Source organism: Eublepharis macularius, chromosome 4 (genome assembly GCF_028583425.1).
Source record: "Eublepharis macularius isolate TG4126 chromosome 4, MPM_Emac_v1.0, whole genome shotgun sequence".
In the NCBI taxonomy this organism is placed as follows: domain Eukaryota; kingdom Metazoa; phylum Chordata; class Lepidosauria; order Squamata; family Eublepharidae; genus Eublepharis; species Eublepharis macularius.
The window spans coordinates 93766812-93784999 of record NC_072793.1 but is presented as its reverse complement, the minus strand read 5'-3'; the positions used below and the strand labels follow the sequence as shown (position 1 = coordinate 93784999).

Genomic DNA, 18188 nt, shown 5'->3' with positions numbered 1-18188 from the left:
CTGCCTAGAGAGCCCCGGGAACTCGCCAATCACTTCCGGAGCACCGCCTTAATCGCTTTGTGGGGGTGCTGAGAGGGCGAAGTGGCGCCCTCCGTGTGCGGGCCTGTGAAGTAAAAAACGCAGACAAGGCTACCATGCTTTGGAGGTAGTCCATCGACAAGGCACAAAAGGCTTTTGCTGTACCCTGAACGGCTCAGACTGGGTCTCATCCCCTCTCGGAAACTAAGCAGGGTGGGTCCTGTTTAGTACTTGGATGGACTATTAAGGACGTCCAGGGTCTCTGCGCAGAAGCAGACCTTGCTCCTTTATCTGTTGTTTGCCATCGGCCACCGTGGGCCCAAATGATTATTACATGCGGGATTGGTGCAGTATGCCCTGCTAAGGGTGGGTTGTGAGATTGGCAACTGCTTTTTTTATGCTACCAGTTTTGTTTTATTTCTCTGTTTTTAAACTGATGTGATCCACTCTGAGTCTGCTTGAGGAGAGAACAAACTACACATTGAATAAATAATACATTGGCTGCGACTTGACAGCACTTTACCTACACAAGGCATTGGTGCTCTTAAATGCCTCACAAGCAGAAATTCAAGAGATGAAGGGCTTTGCCTGTTGAATTTCTACCCATTAAGACTGTAAAGGCAAACAACTTGTGGCAGCCATTAAAAACATCTCTACAATTACTATATAACTTCAGTTCACTTATAAGAAGATGGCACTCTCAAATACACATATAATCCCCTTTCCTTTTCTGGCCACTCTTACTCCCCTTTCAATAGCATGCTCCCTTTTCCCAAAGATATGGATAGAGGAGTTATAGGTGTTAAACAGCAGAAAAAGGAAAATATTTCTTTACATTCTGCCAGTATTACTTCCACTGGGAATTAATGAACAAACTGCTTATTCTTCGCAATCCTTACTTAGAGAACAACAAAACAAAACTCTAAATTCTGGCTTTTTCTTCCTTCCTGCACTCAGCAACAGCCAGGAGCTCTGTTCTAACAGCCAGTTAAGAAACTGGCTCATCCACCAAGCCAAAGAACTTTAAAGAAAGATATAAAGCAGTTCAATAAAAAAAAATCTGTAACTCCAAGTAAACCCCTCATTTACTGAAATTGTTATATAGATTCTTAGGACTTCTATCACAGTTGCCTATTTATGAAGGATTATCATTAGAAATTGAAGGACATATCTTGGGAATTTTTACATGTATCTTTAGAAAATATGTCTGGGTTTGGGGGGCGAGGGTAAGGACTTGACTGACTACTCTAGGTGCATGTCTGGAAACAGGTTCAGTGCCATGAGCAAAAACATCTGAGCTTCTTTTGCCCCAACCGTAGCATTATTCCATCCAAGAAACATACAACTCGTTTAGTGATTTTTTCTTTTTTTTAATACAAAAGAAACAAGCAGACAAAACCCCATCAGTCCCATTGCCACTCTTCCCTCAGCACCCACCCCTCTGCCCTCAACAAAGAGCACACACAGCCTTCCCCTGCTGCTGATCCCAGAGTCAGTTTTCAAAGAAACATCCTAGTTCTCCTCAATCAAAGTTAGATCCAGATCACTAAAGTCTGGTTGGAAGAGAGTCCTTTTGCTGGCTAAATTCCAGTTTAGCCTCCGTGCTGCTTCTGCTGCTGCTGCTTCTTCCTCCTCTTCACTTTCACTGAGCACCTGGATACAATTGCTGATGGGACTGCATGGAGCTGAGGGTGCTTGTGGGCTGCAGGCCAAGAGCCATGATGGATAGCCACCTTCTTCAGATTTGTCTAATTGACAGACAGCTCCTGCGAATGGTTTCTGCCAAACAGAACAATGGAAATTTATACACACACATCTTTTTGTTTTAACTATCATATTTATAGCTTAAGTACTTTCAGGTATATCTTACAGTCACAGCTGGCTCACCTTCTCTCTTTACAGAGAGATACTTATTCCGGCTTTAGGAGAGCTTTTGTGGGCTTAACATACAAGTACTATGGGTTGTGGAGATGGTTAGCTGAGCCAAACTTTAATTTTTCAACACTACTTCCATTACAGACCTAAGGGGGACTGCTATCAGCTGCTATAGCAAACTGGTTAAGTGGTTGCATTGCAAATCCGCATTCTGCTGGTTTGAATCCCACTACTGCCATGAACTCAGCAGGTGGCCTTGGGTAAGTCACTCCTCTCAGCCCCAGGTTACCAGCTGTATCATGGGGATAATGATAATACTGACTTTGCTCACCACTCTGAGTGGGCACTAATCTGTCTAGAAAAGTGGTATACAAGTACATTTGTTATTACTGTTATTATCATTACTAACAGAATATTCTATCAAAGTCTTCCTGAATCCATTTCCACCCCACATAAACTGCCCTTCCAATGCTACCTTTCCCCACCAGCCTTACTATGTAAATCTATACTCTCCAAAACTATTTTTCATATCACTCCTAGATAGCAATAACCTAGTCCCACCTACTTCAACAGTAAATCACTGCACTTTTGTACTGTTGTATAAAATTACAACTATTCCCCTCTTACCTTTTTTATGAAAAGAAAAAAAGCAATAGCAAGAACAGATTCCCTTACAATGAGTATGGAGGATACAGAAGGGTCTGTTTTGTACAGCGTGCATCACAAACTGCCAAAAAATACATGTGGAGTAGTGCGTTTTTCTGGCACCCTATACATAAAATCTTAATGCTATATGTGGTTCCCAACCCCAATTTTCATTGCAGAGCTCTTGAGCCATCTCAAAGTAATAACCTTACTGGCCCTAGTTAAAAGACAAAGGTCAAGAGAACCATATTTTTTGTTACACAGGCAACCCTCTGCTTTACTTCAGAAGCTGACAGTTGAGCCAAGTCTGCACGGGTCAGTTCTCATACTGCAGCATTTTTTTTGTGACTGTCTCCACCAGATTTGCTGCCATGAGTAGTCATTCCAGCCACTATGCAGCTTTTCCCTGTCTTTCCTGGGAGTGCTTATACCTCGACTTTTTTTAAAAAATCTGCTTTGTGGTAGGCTGTTTCCCTGTGCATACTCTATTTCTTTTTGGTGTTCCACCCTCCCCCCCGCCGCCATCCCACTACATTGTGATTGGATACTCTCACCTAGCCAGCCACTCCCTCTCCCCTCCTTTCCATTCTTCTGCTCCCCTCTTTCCTCTTAAACATTTTTTTTAAAAAAAAATTAAGTCTAGCACAGGATCGAAGAACCACTGGTTTGAAAGCACGCAGGGGCAAGTTCCCTTTTTATATTGTCGAAGGCTTTCACGGCCAGAGAACGATGGTTGTTGTGGGTTTTCCGGGCTGTATTGCCGTGGTCTTGGCATTGTAGTTCCTGACGTTTCGCCAGCAGCTGTGGCTGGCATCTTCAGAGGTGTAGCACCAAAAGACAGAGATCTCTCAGTGTCACAGTCAGACAGAGATCACAGTCAGACAGAGACTGTGACACTGAGAGATCTCTGTCTTTTGGTGCTACACCTCTGAAGATGCCAGCCACAGCTGCTGGCGAAACGTCAGGAACTACAATGCCAAGACCACGGCAATACAGCCCGGAAAACCCACAACAACCTTCCCTTTTTATACTTTTTGCTTTGGCGTGGGTGGGAATATTGTATAGGAGGCTAAATATCTGGGTATCAAAAATAAAGATTTTAATATAAAGTTTTAGAGAGGTGCAAATGGCCACATACAAGCTGATACCATGTCTTTCGTCTTGATTTCAGGAAATAGTGAAGAGTTATATCCCCAGTGCAGAAGGGGAAAGTTAAGTCTCTACTAATCCAGTCCACCAGTTTTTTCCCCTTCTATTACCTTACACAACTTTCTCTGAAGGTATATAGATAGTGCCTGCTTGCTTCCCTACCTGATTCATCTTGTAGAAATCAAGCGAGGGCCTCTGCCACCTCACTTCCTCATCGTGACGCCGCTTGAGACCACACTTCCTGGTGTCCAGATCACACGGCTGTGAGCGGCTGCGAGGAAGGCTGTGCTGGTGTCGAAGCAGTTCCGGTGTGGAGGTGGTAGAACTTTGTGGAGATGGCAAAAATCTAACAGGTGACAAGGAGAAACGTCGTTGCAAAGGGTAGGGCTGCAAAGTCTCTCCAGATTCCCACTGTACACTTGCTGGAGATTCTCGGGACAGAGCCAGGCTGAAGAAAGGCGGGCTTCTGCCACCCCCAGCACCATCTTGAACACACTGATGAGAGGCACTGGGGACAGGATTGAAACAAGATCTGTTGGCTCCCTGGGCCAGGCTTTGGGGTCGAACTGCCAAAGTGTCCCCTCCACTGTTGTCCCGACGTTTGACATGTGTCCACACTTTGGAGCCCAGGGGCCTCCAGATAGTCTGCCAACGTGAGAGGTCTTCGGGCACTGAAAGTGAACGGCAGTGTCTTTTGGTGGGGGGCACAGAAGCCTTTTCTGAGACTAATGAATTGGTGGCCAGTGTTTGGAATGTGAGATTGTTCTGAGGACTGTTGTCTGGCCTGCAAGGGGGCAGGGGAAGGCTCAAACTGGAGTGCTGGTAGAGGCCTGTGCTGTCTGGAAGATGGATCTTTGGACAGGGAGCCAGGTCCCTCCATGAAGCACCCTCTGCAAGAAATACCACAAAACAAAAGATTATAAGGCAAGTGCCTCAGTTGCCATATGAAAACACATCCCACCCGCCTACAATTATATCTGGTGTAACAAGAGGAATCAGCACTCTGATCTGCCTTTAAAAATGTATTAAATAGCACAGACACCCTTGCCCACACACAAAACACCCCTAAAAAGGTTTCTGTACTCCACACAAAAAAGGGGGGAGTATGAAATTCTTCTGGACAATGGCTTTTTTCTTGGTAAACTTAAATTGGCTCCAATTTTTACAGTACACTTTCCCCTGTCTAAAAGAACCTGTGGTCTGGCCTGATCACCATCACTCTCAAGTAATAACCAACAAGGACACCCAAATGGGGCATGTTTACCAGTTGCTCCTTGGTCCACTAACTATATTGTTCATGCTTTTTCTTCCTGTGGTACATAAGATGTCCCTGAACTCAAGAAGTAGTTTTCTTATCAAGCTAGAAAGGAGGCATTTGCAGATTACAAGAAATGAATAAAGCTGATGGGAACAAAGAAATTTGCTTTTATTTTTCTATCCATTATGGCTGGGACAACATGTCAGGTAGAGAAGATGACAGCATTTCCCCAGTTACAGGAACTGAACAATGAGAACAGCAGGCTGACTGTGAGCACAAATTAAGAGAGATCAAAATGAAACAGAAGAGTAGTTGAAGTAGCAACTCTTCCAATCTCCTTTAAGTATTGCCATGATTAGAATCACTGAGGATTAAGATGGCTTTTCATGTTTATAACCAGCAAACTGTCAGATCTTCCAGCTATTTTCCTATAGTATCTTGGATACTTAAAAAACGTAATACGAGAAGCAGTCCTGTGCTTCAACAATGCTGTTCCTCTAACAAAATAAAAACAAGACTGTCTTAATTTAGTTACACTAGTCTTCCACAACACCTTTGCCTATTTGCACCTTTGCAGAAGCAGCCAAATCTAGTGTTCACAATCTTCAAATAATTGAACAACCAAGCCAGAAGGCATGCAGCCCCCAAAGTAAATTCAGAGAAGAAAAAACCCAAAATGTCATTCAGGAGTTGACTATGGCCAACAGCTATGAGACAAAGATTTCTCAAAATGATAAAGCTAAAAATGGATCATTTAATCCAAAATGTACCAAAATTAGTATTAGATTTTCAACTGAAACAAGAGGACCAATGGAAAAGCCAGAATCAAACATGCTACAACAAAAGGGAAAGGGGCAGGCACAGGACAGTAATCTCATGAAACGAAAAACATGCTTTCAGACAGGACAGAAGGGAGAGTTCATTTTTCATGTTTGTTTCACAGGAAAATACCCATTTACCCTCTATGAATTCCAAAAAAGCAGCCATATTAATCTGTAGCAGCTATGAATCCTGTAGGATCTATTTGGGCACTTTCATGGGCCAGAGTTTGTTAGTCTAAGGTGCCACAAGATTCTTGGTTGCTGGACACACCATCTGAGCTCCCTGAACTCAGGTTATCCAGTTCAAAATCTCAATACAGCGAGGCTAGTAATGCTCCACACTTCAGACAGGGATGATAAGCTAAGGAGTTTAAACCCAAGTAACTCATCCTGAGATAGGCTTTAGCTTAGTTTAGCCCAGGAAATGCTTCTCCCATGTGCATACAAACCATTAAATGGAACACACTGTAATTCTAACCTATAGAGCAGAGATCATTATCAGATTGCTGTACAATGTGGCTCTAATGCAAGTGACCAAACAGTTGCAGAAATGACTTGCTTTGGGACAGAACACTTTCTCTCTTGTAGACAATTGTGCCCAGAGAAGAGAATGTGCTGCAAATGAAGGTATTACTTTATAGTGAATAACTGGAAGCTATTTTATTCCAGGTTCAGTATCAGGAGCACTCTGAGGGAATTTCCTGCATATGTTGGAAAATGGCTTTTTTCCTTCAGTTAAGAGCTACAAAAGAATCAGTAACAGTTACTTTGATGGCTTGCTGACATTTGTTAAGGTTTTACTACACATAGCTAAGATTGATTATTTACTAACATTCTCTTTGAACCAATAACTATAAAAGCAAGCAACACTGTGTTATAGAGCATTTACTCATTTTCAAATTAAGAATATAATCTCTTTATCTACCTCATTCTATTTATATGCATAATTGGGGCATTCATGACTCAGTGCTCAAATCAAGATTTTTTTACCCCGGTGGTATTTCACCAACATAATCCTCCTGCTACAGTATAATTTTTACCAAATAACTAAGTATTGGCAGTATCTATATGGCAGTGTTTATATAACTAGTTTATATAATGGTACTTGGTCATGTATTTAAAGTTTCTAATGTGGGCAGCATCCTGTATGGATACTGTAAAACTCAGCTATACTTGTTAGATACAACAGTGATACCTGCCAATACAAAATGGGAGGCAGAAAGGTACAGTGTCAGCAGGAATCATTTTAGAAACTACTAAAACCACCACAATGTCTTTCTTCATTTACAGATGGATTTGAGTATTAAGCTGATTTAGTTATCTCTTTCCTTCATTCCTCAGAGGTACGATAAAGTCCTGAGATGAAATACAGACAAATTTTATTTACAAAAAACAGCCACTCTCACTATTTAGGGAAACTTTCCTGCCATTGACCCTGGTAAATATTTGTTTTAAAAATTAAATCATCATTGATACTACATACTTAGACCACACTTTCATTTAAAGTGAAAAGGGCATCACAAGATATATGGTCTCTACAAGGAAACCTGGAAAATTTTAGTAGTCGCACGGTGCACGTAGAGAACATTAGAATATAAAAAAACCAGACAAGAGAGAAATGGATGTAGGCACAAAAGGTGGAAGTCCAGCCAGACGCTCTTACCAGGCGCTATCTGGAAGGGGCTGCCACAGGTGGCCACATCAGCATGATCAGGCAAAGGCTAGGGAGGGAAACACAAGGAGTCACCATATCACAGCAAGGACCAGTACCTCTCAAGCACCTCCAACTCCATCATTCCCACCATATGACCTATAATAAACTGATACCAGCTATGGGATTTCTTCAATATTTGAATATCTTATTCAGCCTAAATTCCCTGGTACCTACCCTCCCAGTCAGCACATCTGCCCAAAGAAAGTCTCCAAAACAATTTACATGGTGATATCCTTATCTGCAAGCCATCCTCTACTGAGATTCTACATATTTTTAGTCTTTCCCTAGTGTCATGCCTTTGCTAGACTCAAGATGAGAAGTTAAGAATGCGTTCTCCATCAGAAAAGTGTTAATAAGGTAGGTCAAGAAATTAGATTATGATCAGAGAACAAATCCAAATATGCACCAAAGCGTATTCCATTTTCATTGCACTTCACTGTTCTTTCATGACTGAAAGTTCTTCAAGGCAAGGACCACAAATAATTATTTATCTTTTTATAGGCCTGTTCTCTTAATAGATGGAAGAGCTGGACTTTAAACACAGTAAAACTCCTTTACGGACCTATTCTTAATGGATATACCAAAATATTACAGTTATCTTTGGATGCACTGCTTCAGATACCCCTATTTTCTGAAATTAGTCAGGCTGCAACCCAGGAGACAGCCTCTCTTGGTCATGGAACCAAAATTCTGGAACTCTCTCCCCAGGGAGATTCATTTGTCCCCTTCTGTTACCATCTTTTTTGTTTCATTTGATGTTTCCTTAGTGACGCCTCCTTGCTGCCCAATGTTTTAATTGCTCTTATGTTTTGGTATGTATTTTTGTTCTGGTTTTAATTATATGCTATTGCTCTTTTTTGTTGTTTTTAATTGTTTTATGATGATTTTATTATAAACGTTTTAATTTGTTAGCTGCCTTGGTGACAGAAAAGCAGAATAAAAATTTTGTAAATTAAAAAAAAAATTTACAAAATTTTGTAAATTTTTGTAAAAATAAATAAATAAACCCTGCTAAAACTCACCACTACATAAAGGAAGTAGCTAAATTTCAATCTCCCCCAATTCCTTGCTTGGCAAGAGCTCACAAACAAACCTAATTAAAATCTCAAAACCATATAAATGGTGCTACTAAGGAAGTATTCTTGCAATTTTGACCCCGTTCATTTTGACAGTGTATGGTTTATTTATTATTTACAACATTTATGTCCTTTCTTTCTGCCTGATAATAGTCATCAAGGCAGCTAATAATTAAAACAATAATAAAAGTACATCATACCAATTAAAAAACATAGCGCACACTTGTGCACTCTCTCAAAAAACGCAGTGAATTAAAACATAAGGCAGTAAGGAGGGATCATTGAAGGAATGCCAGTCAAAACAAAAAAAAAGTCTTCACCCACTGGCACGGTGTTCCATAATTTGGGTACCACAACTGAGAAGGCTCTCTCTCAGGCTGCAAACTGTCTAACCTCAGAAGGGGTGGGAGGGCACACAAAGCAAGGCCTCAGGGGATGATCATAATAGTCAGGAAGGTTCATACACAAAATAAGTGGTCCTTTAGGTATGTTGGTGCCAAACCATATACAGATTTAAAGGTCAAAACCAGCAGCTTGAATTGGGCCTGGGGAAAAAATGGGAGGCAGTGCAGAAGGATCAAGACTGGAGTGATATGATCCCTATGATTCCTACAAGCCATCCAGTCAGCATCCTGGCTGCAGCATTTTACACTAATTGAAGCTTCTTAACACCTTTCAAAGGCAGCTACATGTAGAGTACACTGCAGTAAACTAATCTAAATGTTACCAGGACATGCATTACAGTGACAAGATCTTTTCTTTCCAGGAAGAGCTGCAGATGGTTAACCAGCCGAAGGTGGTAAAAGGCATTCCTGGACACCAAGACCAACTGTTTATCTAGCAGCAACCCTGGGTTCAGAAGCACACCCAAACTATGAACCTGCTCCTTCAAGGGAAGAGCAACCCCATCTATAACAGGAGACACGCCAAATCCTGGATCAATCTTTCCACCCACCAGTAGCACTGTTGGGATTAAGCTTCAGTTTATTAGCCTGGATCCATCCCAAATCTGCCTCCAAGCACCAGGTCACTGTTCCTACAGCCTCCCTGGGATCACTTAGAAGCATGGAAATTCAGTTTCATCTGCATATTGGTGACAACTCAGCTTTGGATAATGGTGACAACCCATCTTTGGATGACCTCACCAGTGGCTTCATATAGGGGTACCCCATAGGCCAAAGAGTCAAGCAGCATTCACCTAGCACTATCTTCTGAGACATACTTTCAAGGTAAGACAGAAACCACCACAAAACAGTGCCTCCCATCTAGAAAGAAACCATGGTTAATAGTATAAATAGCCATCAAGAGATCCAGGAGGATCAATAGGGTCTGACTCCCTTATCCATCTCCCGGTGCAGGTGATCTACCATGGGGATCAAGGCTGTTTCTGTCCCATATTCACGCCTGAAGCCAGACTGGTAAGCTTTCCAAACTGCTGACAGAATAACATGTTTCCAGCATTATCCAGGGAGTCTGAGTGTGTAACACTGAGGCGAAGCCAGTTTAAACTCCAAGGACCAGTAGCTTCCCTTATGCAGAGCTGCGTTTGCTCAGTAAAACTCCTACATGAAAAGGTGAACGTAAGTTCTATTCACAGCTGCAGCCATAGTACTACTCCACTGTTTTAACTAATTTCTAGGCACAACAACTCCACTGCTACATAATCACTATGGACTCCAAACCAAAAACAATCAGATAGGACATTCTTCATAGTCCTCTGGTTCACTTCTTTTAAAATTAAATTTTGCTATATGAACACATTGTCTTGGGCTTACAATTAAGGAAAATTTACCTAGATTACAGTAATAGATTTAAAAGAGGCTTGCCCCTATTGAACCATCGATTCTGGCCTTGATAGGTGAATACATCCAGAAAACACAACTATAGAAACACTTCAAATACAGATAGCTAGAAGACAAGGCAGAAAAAAACACTTGCACACAAGTTAGAAATTGGTGAGAGCTGGAAAACTACAGAGTTATTATAAACTCTTTAAACAGGGAACATGGCAAGACAGCTAAAGGAAAGAATCTTGGGTCTGGAAACAAGACAGGGATTCAAAGTTTTTCACTGCTCCCCTTGCTTATATTCACTGAAAGTGCCAACTTGAATAATATTCTGAACAGCAAGGAAATATATCAGTATTGTGTAGTTTCCCCCTTCTACAATATACATGCATGCACACTCCCCGCCCCCTGGCCTGTCTCTAGCAAAATGGTTTCTCTGGTCTCAATAACACAATGGTTAAAGGCACTCTGCCTCCTTTCTGCACAGCCCCAGGTCTAATGCTAACGTAAGGCACACACTTGCATGTGAGCACATGCAAATGCAGGGCTTCAACACGCACCCAAACTACCACTGTAGTCCACATGTGAGCATATTGTTAGACCATGCTTGTTCCTCACCTGACCTTGCTTGTTCACATCAGACTGACAATTTCAGGATCAGCACAAAAAACAAAAACTAAGTAGCTAATTTCCAGACTTCATAGCTGTACAGTAGCGGGAAATGAAAGTGTATAGGCAGGTTCTGACAAACACCTTGATAAAATATGGTTTCCTATCCAAACAGTAGTTAACAAGACATTTTTAGATTGAAAAGGCTCCAAATTCTCTTTATGGCTCCAAATCCATTCTTCTTTCTCTAAATTTGTGTGTCTCATTTTCCTGCAGATCCAAAATTGCCTCCCTATTCTTTGACAAAAACAAAACAAATGTTTTCCAAGTTTTGTTAAAAGCATTTCCCAAAATTGTTGAACAACAAAAAAGTCATCCATGTAATTTATCACTCATCTGCAGGAAGGAGGTAAGCACCTCATATGAAAAGTGCCCCTTAATTAGGTGCATGGCTAAGAAGCTAAGCTAAGATCACCAGTACTGTGTTTAGCAATGAGCTGCACAGTTGACTGACTATATCTCTTACTCTTCTTGCAGTAGAAAGCCAGTTACCTTTTAACACGAGAAGACAAAGTAGGCCATATGTACACACTCCATAACTCTATGAAAACTGCATTATACAGTGCTCTCTCTTTTAGCACTGGAGCAGTTACTCCTTTCATGTTATAAAAGAGATGGACATCTGGAGCCTCCACAGCACAAACAATACATTTGCTGAACACTCTGCCAAACTATGAAGATTATACAAATGGGGCTCTTGCCCTCTTTCATAGTAAAAAACTAGAAGAGAGGGAACAGCAGCAGGAGTAGAAGGAGTAGCAGCAGCAGAAGGGAACAAAGCAGCAGAAACCAACCCAATTATTTACATGAATGAAGTAAATGTATGCAGGATTTTCTTGTGTCTAATTTATTCCAATCATGAAATCTGGCTTTTCTAGTAGCAGGATAGGATTATCCCAACTACTGCCTCAGGCTAAACACCTGTTAATATCATGGGCTGTTTAAGTAATCAGGTAAGTCAAATTTCAATATTACTTACCACCTGAAGCCTTCCTTCTGCCAAAACCATATTCATGCCTATTCTGTATTTTCAATTAACAATTCTTTACTCTTGCAATTCTTTTATTAGCTCCTAACTGCTTCCTTTACTACTACAACATAAAGACTTGCCTCACTGGATCAAAGCAATGATCCATGATCCGGCACAGAATGTTCACTTTCAAGGGTGACCAGCATAGACAGCACAAGGAGGTTCAGAAGCAGAACACAATTGCAGTATCTTTCCTTGTATGTCCTAAGTACCCTGTGGTCAGACATAGTACAGCATCTCAAACACAGATCCCATACTTCTGCTTATTGTGGCTACTATTAAACTGCAGATCTGTCTTCTACCCGTTTATCTTAGTGGACATCACCACATGATGATGAATTCCATAAATTATGAAATTTGTTTCTAGTGACATCTCTAATATCAGGCAGCCTCCAGTTTATTTCTGTTGAACAGGAAGATCCACTCCCATCTTCCCACTAGCCCTGCTCAAAAATCAGTACAATGTAAGGCTGGGCAGCAGATGAGAAGAGCAAGAATGCCCATTAGAACCTCCTAAGAATTCCTAACTCTAAACTGCAGCTGCTTTCCCTAATCTATTCTCCCCAAGGGAATGAAAGTGCTATTGTATGGCAGGGCATTGCTGAGAGAAACAGGTAGCCTTGCACTGTGTTTTTGTTTTGTTTTGTTCTTTTAAAGAACTATTTGAATCCTTTAATGTGATGATTTTTTTTGTCCCAAATCTGTTCAGGCCACAGGGAGACAGAGAAAAAGGGGAATGGATAACAGAGAAAGAGTAATTTATCAGAAGCACTATCAAATAGATGCCCGTAACAGCTGTACCAGAAAATACATACACATCTTCTGCAGAAGTGCTGATCATATTTCTGAGGGCTAGTTTCAGCTTTTCCAGGACACAAACTGACAACATATTGTAAACTGAGAACTTGCACTAGCCTAGTGGTTTTTTAAAGTTCTTTCAACAATGGATCCCCATTTCATAAGCTGCTTTTGAACTTCTCAGTTTCAAACAACAATTTTCCATACTGCACTAGTGTGTAAGGGGGAAAAAAACAAAAAAAAAAAAGCTCTAAAATTTAGTTCATGGTTCTTTGGAGCCTGGCCTAAGTTAAGAGCAGCTTGCAACACAGTACCATTCTTCCATCAGCTAAAATAGATCTACACAAGATAAATGTGAAGGTATTTCTGACACTACTTTAACTTTCAACAGCAGGCCAGGACAATCTTACCAGGCTGATGCTGAAGGATGTGCATTTCAATTCCTCCAGACTCTGTTTCTGCAGCTGCTCAGTAATCAGGGTGATCATGGTTTCTTATGGAGACCTGGCACCAGAACACTCCAGCTTATACCTCCTGCCACCCTTCTGCCTCCCTCAGCAAGTCCAGCGGTGTTCAAGCATCATCATATCATCAACTGCTACACCTAGTAAGCTGTTGTCTTCATCACAAGCAAGCAATGTTCCACGACATCCTCGGGGACCCTGCAATACACAGGCATTTTAATATGTGGCATACCACATGTGGCATAATCTGCCACCCAGGTTTCTCTAGATACAATGCTCAAAAACAGAAATATACAGAGCTAGTTTTCTTCTGTTACCACATTTGCAACAGCAAAGTCTGAAAAGCCAACATAGCTTATTTCAGACTATATCCTCCCAATTAAAATTCCCTAGGCGGTGACGATAGAGCAGAAGTTAAATAACATTAAGCCTTTGGTGTACATAAGGCTAAGGATCCAATACCAAATTCTTTCTTCTGTAATTTGCCAATCCAAGTTCCGCTTCACAAGCTCACAGACTTTGGTATCTCAGAGCCCTTACTCCAAAGGGCTCTATTCTCTCTGCCCCATTATAACATCTTAACAGCCCTGTGGGGTAGGTTAGATGGAGAAATGACCATTGTCCCAATGTCATCCAGTGAGTTTCATAAGTGTGCAGAGTTTTGAATCCAGACCCAACACTATCCTGTTGTCACTTTCAGCATTCGGCTTACGAATTTTATTTCAGCAGTCCCTTCAAGTCCCAACCCTATGACTGTTTTCTGAGAGTACAACATTTCCACCTGTACAATCATATTCCTTATTAGGGACTAGCACTTCCTTTCCTCTAATTTAAAAGGGAACAACAGGTTTTGGGCCATGAGGGATGTTCCACTGTAATTAGTTCAATGCATAAAGATGCAAACCAAACAAAGCCTTCTTTCATGCACAATACACAAAAGAAAGTGCCAGCATCAAGGGGGAAAGTGCCATGGTAAAACAAGGAGTGCCATGATAAAACAAACTCATCCTCAACCTCTATGAACCTTCATAATGTACTGCTCCCTTTGCTTTTTGCATTACATTTTAAAAACAGCCCACTTGTCTTTCAATCTAAACTATGACAGCTCGGATGTGTTTCCTGCTATGGTCCATCCACAACACAAGCACTTCAGTACTATGGTATTATTTAATATTGCTTTTCTGTTGTTTGTGATCATCACTTGGAATAATCCTTATTTTTAAAACACTCCACAAATACACTGAAGTCTGGACCTTTAATTATTAAAGATACAAAGCATAAAATATTGTGACTAAATCTGAACTAGTCCCATGGTGCAGTCAGCATTCAATACTCCAGAGGAAATCACAAGATCCACTATAATTATTTGCTAGATTATTTGACATTTCTACTTTTATCTAGGCTTGAAGTGTCTCTTGATTGCCACAAAATCTCAGCATCAAACTATCCACAACTTCAACAGCAATCATTCTGGATATTTATTACCCAGAAATATTCTACTTCAACTCTGAAATTCTATCTTCTCAGAAACTGTTAATTTGCCCTCATTCTTACACAAGTTAGCCAGAATACCTCCTGTACTACTTCTCCTAAGGATTTGCAAACAATGTCAAGGTGTGCTTTTCTCAGCCAAAAGCTTCACTAAAGTAAAAAGAAAAAAATGGTATTAATGGTATGGTTTCCATTTTAAAAATAAATAATTTAGTCAAGTAAATCTTGACTTATTCAAGACCATCCACAGAAAGACTGGCTAAAAACCTGGTTTTGAATCCAGAATTTTCAAATCCAAGTCAAACACTGACTACTAAATTTGCAGTTTGAAGAATCCTCCCTACATTTAAATATGTATCATTTGTTAAGAGACTTTCACTAGCACAAGGTTTGGGTCCAGTAGCACCTTAAAGAACAACTAGATTTCCAAAGTATTCGCTTCCAAGAGTCAGAGCCCCCTTCGTCAGATCTAAAGGGAGTTCTGACTCTCCAAAGCTCATATCCTGGAAATCTAGTTGGTCTTTAAGATGCTACTGGACCCAAATCTTGATCTTCTACTATAGACTAATATGGCTACACACCTGAAACTCATTTAACTAATTTGAAATTCAAGTTTTCAGAGTTCTATTAGCAACTCTGGCCCAAATATTATTTTTTCTACATAAATACACCCTCAGGAGTTGCAATTTAAAAAGTAACAAAAAAACTTCTCCTACGACTACAAGGGAAAGACTGCAATCCAGTAATGCCTGTGAAAATGAGCTGAACAAGTTGGTCTGGGTGAGAGGAAAGAAGAGAGGGGAAGAGCAAAACCAAGTTGCATTTATCTGAGGTGAAAAGGACAGGCAATTTACTACAATGGGAAGAAATAGCTAGGCAACCCACAGCTTTATTAATGTAACTTACCAGTTTAAAGGAAAAACTACTGAAATATTTCAGAGATAAAATTACAGATACAGCAATACTATCGAAAGAGAAAAGCCATTTGAGAGTTGTGTAACAAGCTTAAATATGCTTGCTCATGTTCATCTTTTACACTTCTGTATCCTTCTCTCCACTGTCCATTTAAGACTGTAAGCTCCTTAGGGGCAGGAACGCGTCTTTTTTGTTTGTTTATGAAATTCTATAAAGTATCATGAACATTGATAGTATCTGTTATCCATCCTCCTAGTAAATAAAAACCACAGTGATACCCACAAGGATGCTCAGGTGCTTTCCCTAAATTCTTACCACAAATCCAGTTCGCATGGGAATAGATTTTCCACTTTAGTTAGCGATCAACCATTAATCTTTCATTGGCTGTTATTTTATGTACCTAAACTTTGGATTCTTAAAATATTCTGCAGACTTTAGAGAGCTTCTACTATCAACAATTTTCCCATTTTGCCCACAACTATTATCCTGATTAATTTTTCATCTGATACAGAATACTGGATTTAGATCTGAAAGACTGAAATTCAAACCCATGCTCAGTCAAGAAGCTTCTTGGGTGGCCTTGGATAAGCACTATCTTGCCACTACACCCTAACTAGAATGGCTGTTGTGAGGATAACAGATGTTCTGTAACTCATCCTAAACCCTGAGGATAGGGAAGAAAAGAAATCTAAGGAAATAGTTACACCAAGCCTCATATAATATTTCAAATATCTTGTGGTTATTCTCCACTAGCAGGCAGGTTGCTAAATTATGCTTGCCTTTTGTTTCCTGTCCTTAAGCAAATGGTTACAGTACTTTGCATCTTGTTTCACTCCTACTTTCTTTAAAAGCTTCAGGCCACAGGCCTCTAGAAAGACCAGCTAAATCAAGCCCTTTACCCGATGTCTTTAAAAACAAGTTCAGATATTTCCAAAAGTAAGTCTTCACAGAATTTCACAAATACACAATTCCTTCGTCTAAAGTTATCCGTTTACCAAATACAAAAATACAGGCAGGCTTTGAAGCAAACGGGGAAACCTTCAGCCGCTCTTTCAGACACAGAGCTCAAGCCTCCATGACACGGTTTCGCCATGCAGGGAGCTTAAAATGCGTTTTAAGAACGGGTCCCAACAACCTAGATTTAGGCATGCCTCCACAGGGGACGCAGCACTTAACAAAGCATAGCTATCCCAGCCTCCACTGAGGGAGCCACTTTCCATTTCCCAATGAAGGCCCTCCATTCCATCCCAAATTCTCACACAGCTGCATTCACATACAAGCGCACACCACCAAAACCAAATCCTGCCTCGAGACCCCAACATTACGCCCGTCAACCTAGTAAATTTAAAACCCTTTAAACAAAACAGCCCTAGCTGTACTATTCCCTTTACCTTACGTTAGATGCCTTGTAGCCATATCACAAAGACACCCCCCTCCCCCGGAGATGCCAAAATATCACCTCATCTGGCACCACTGAAATCACTAATACACCCCCCAATATTTCAACAACAAGCCCCCTCGACGCATACTCACACCCAGTTACACAGCCCCTCCACCTCTAACCACCTTTTCCGGTACCCACCGCGCCAATAGATGTGGCGACGGCTCCAAGACCTCCTTGCGGGGCCGCAGCCAGAGCAGTTGTGCGCCCCAAACAGTCTTGTAAGCCCCCCGCCCCGGACCTCAACAGCTAAACACCCCCGGGACCGACCATCCGCTGAGAAAGAGGCTCCCCAGCCCCACCACTCCCCAGTTCCTCTACCCCGGCGGCCCGGGCTCCCAGCCCCACCTCCCCCCGCAAGAGCCTCTGCTCCCCCTCTTTGGTCGGCAGTGGACCGACCTGCTGAGCCCAAACCACCCACACACAAAAGGGGGGCGTCAAATCGGGCAGAAACGGTCTATCAGACCGTTGGAGAAAGGGAATCGAACACCGACAGACTCACCCGAACCCGCCCTCCCCCTCGCTGCACCACAGGGGCTGCTCTTCCCACGAGTCTAGCTCCTGCCCCAACACCATAGTCTTTTTCTCCCCTTCTGTGGCCCATACCACGTGGCAAAGCATGACGGGAGATGTAGTTCCAAGCGGGGCTCTAGGAGAATGGCATTTATGTCAGCCCCACACCACTTTTGGCCTTTTCCTTCCGCGGCAAAAAGCACTTCCAACTCTACAGAGTGCTTAATTTGAGCCAGATGCAGTTGCAAGCAATGCTTTTATTAACAAGAATCGGTTGTGTACTGTGGGATAATACATTTGTGTTGCTGCATTGCTGGCCTTTCTAGTGCCTTTATTAAGTAGCTTTCAGACATCTGAAGGAAAACTTGTACGGTCAGGAGATGGTTTTGCTTTGAGCCTCAGCTTGTGCCTTTGCACAAAGCAAGAACTATTTGGATAAGTATCAAAGAAGAATGAGCAACTGGTGGCAAAGTTATGCTAAAGCTCCATGTAATGTAACTAGAGGAAAGCAACTAAACTATTGC

General features: G+C 41.5%; 1 protein-coding gene across 3 annotated transcripts; it reads right to left on the bottom strand.

Annotated features, from left to right (window-relative positions):
* Positions 1 to 1394: 1394 nt before the first annotated feature.
* On the bottom strand, positions 1395 to 17741 carry FAM53C (family with sequence similarity 53 member C). 3 transcript variants are annotated; one of them, XM_054977476.1, is made up of 5 exons: positions 17654 to 17741; positions 13251 to 13502; positions 7430 to 7487; positions 3850 to 4577; positions 1395 to 1797 (listed from the first exon to the last, which is right to left on the bottom strand). In XM_054977476.1, exons 2-5 carry the CDS (start codon positions 13326 to 13328, stop codon positions 1531 to 1533), a joined length of 1131 nt encoding a protein of 376 aa, XP_054833451.1. In that variant the 5' UTR covers positions 13329 to 13502; positions 17654 to 17741; the 3' UTR covers positions 1395 to 1530. The 3 variants fall into 3 exon arrangements, with proteins under 3 accessions (XP_054833451.1, XP_054833452.1, XP_054833453.1); XM_054977477.1 differs by lacking the exon at positions 17654 to 17741 and adding an exon at positions 17293 to 17382; XM_054977478.1 differs by lacking the exon at positions 7430 to 7487 and having other exon boundaries at positions 1396 to 1797.
* Positions 17742 to 18188: the final 447 nt, after the last annotated feature.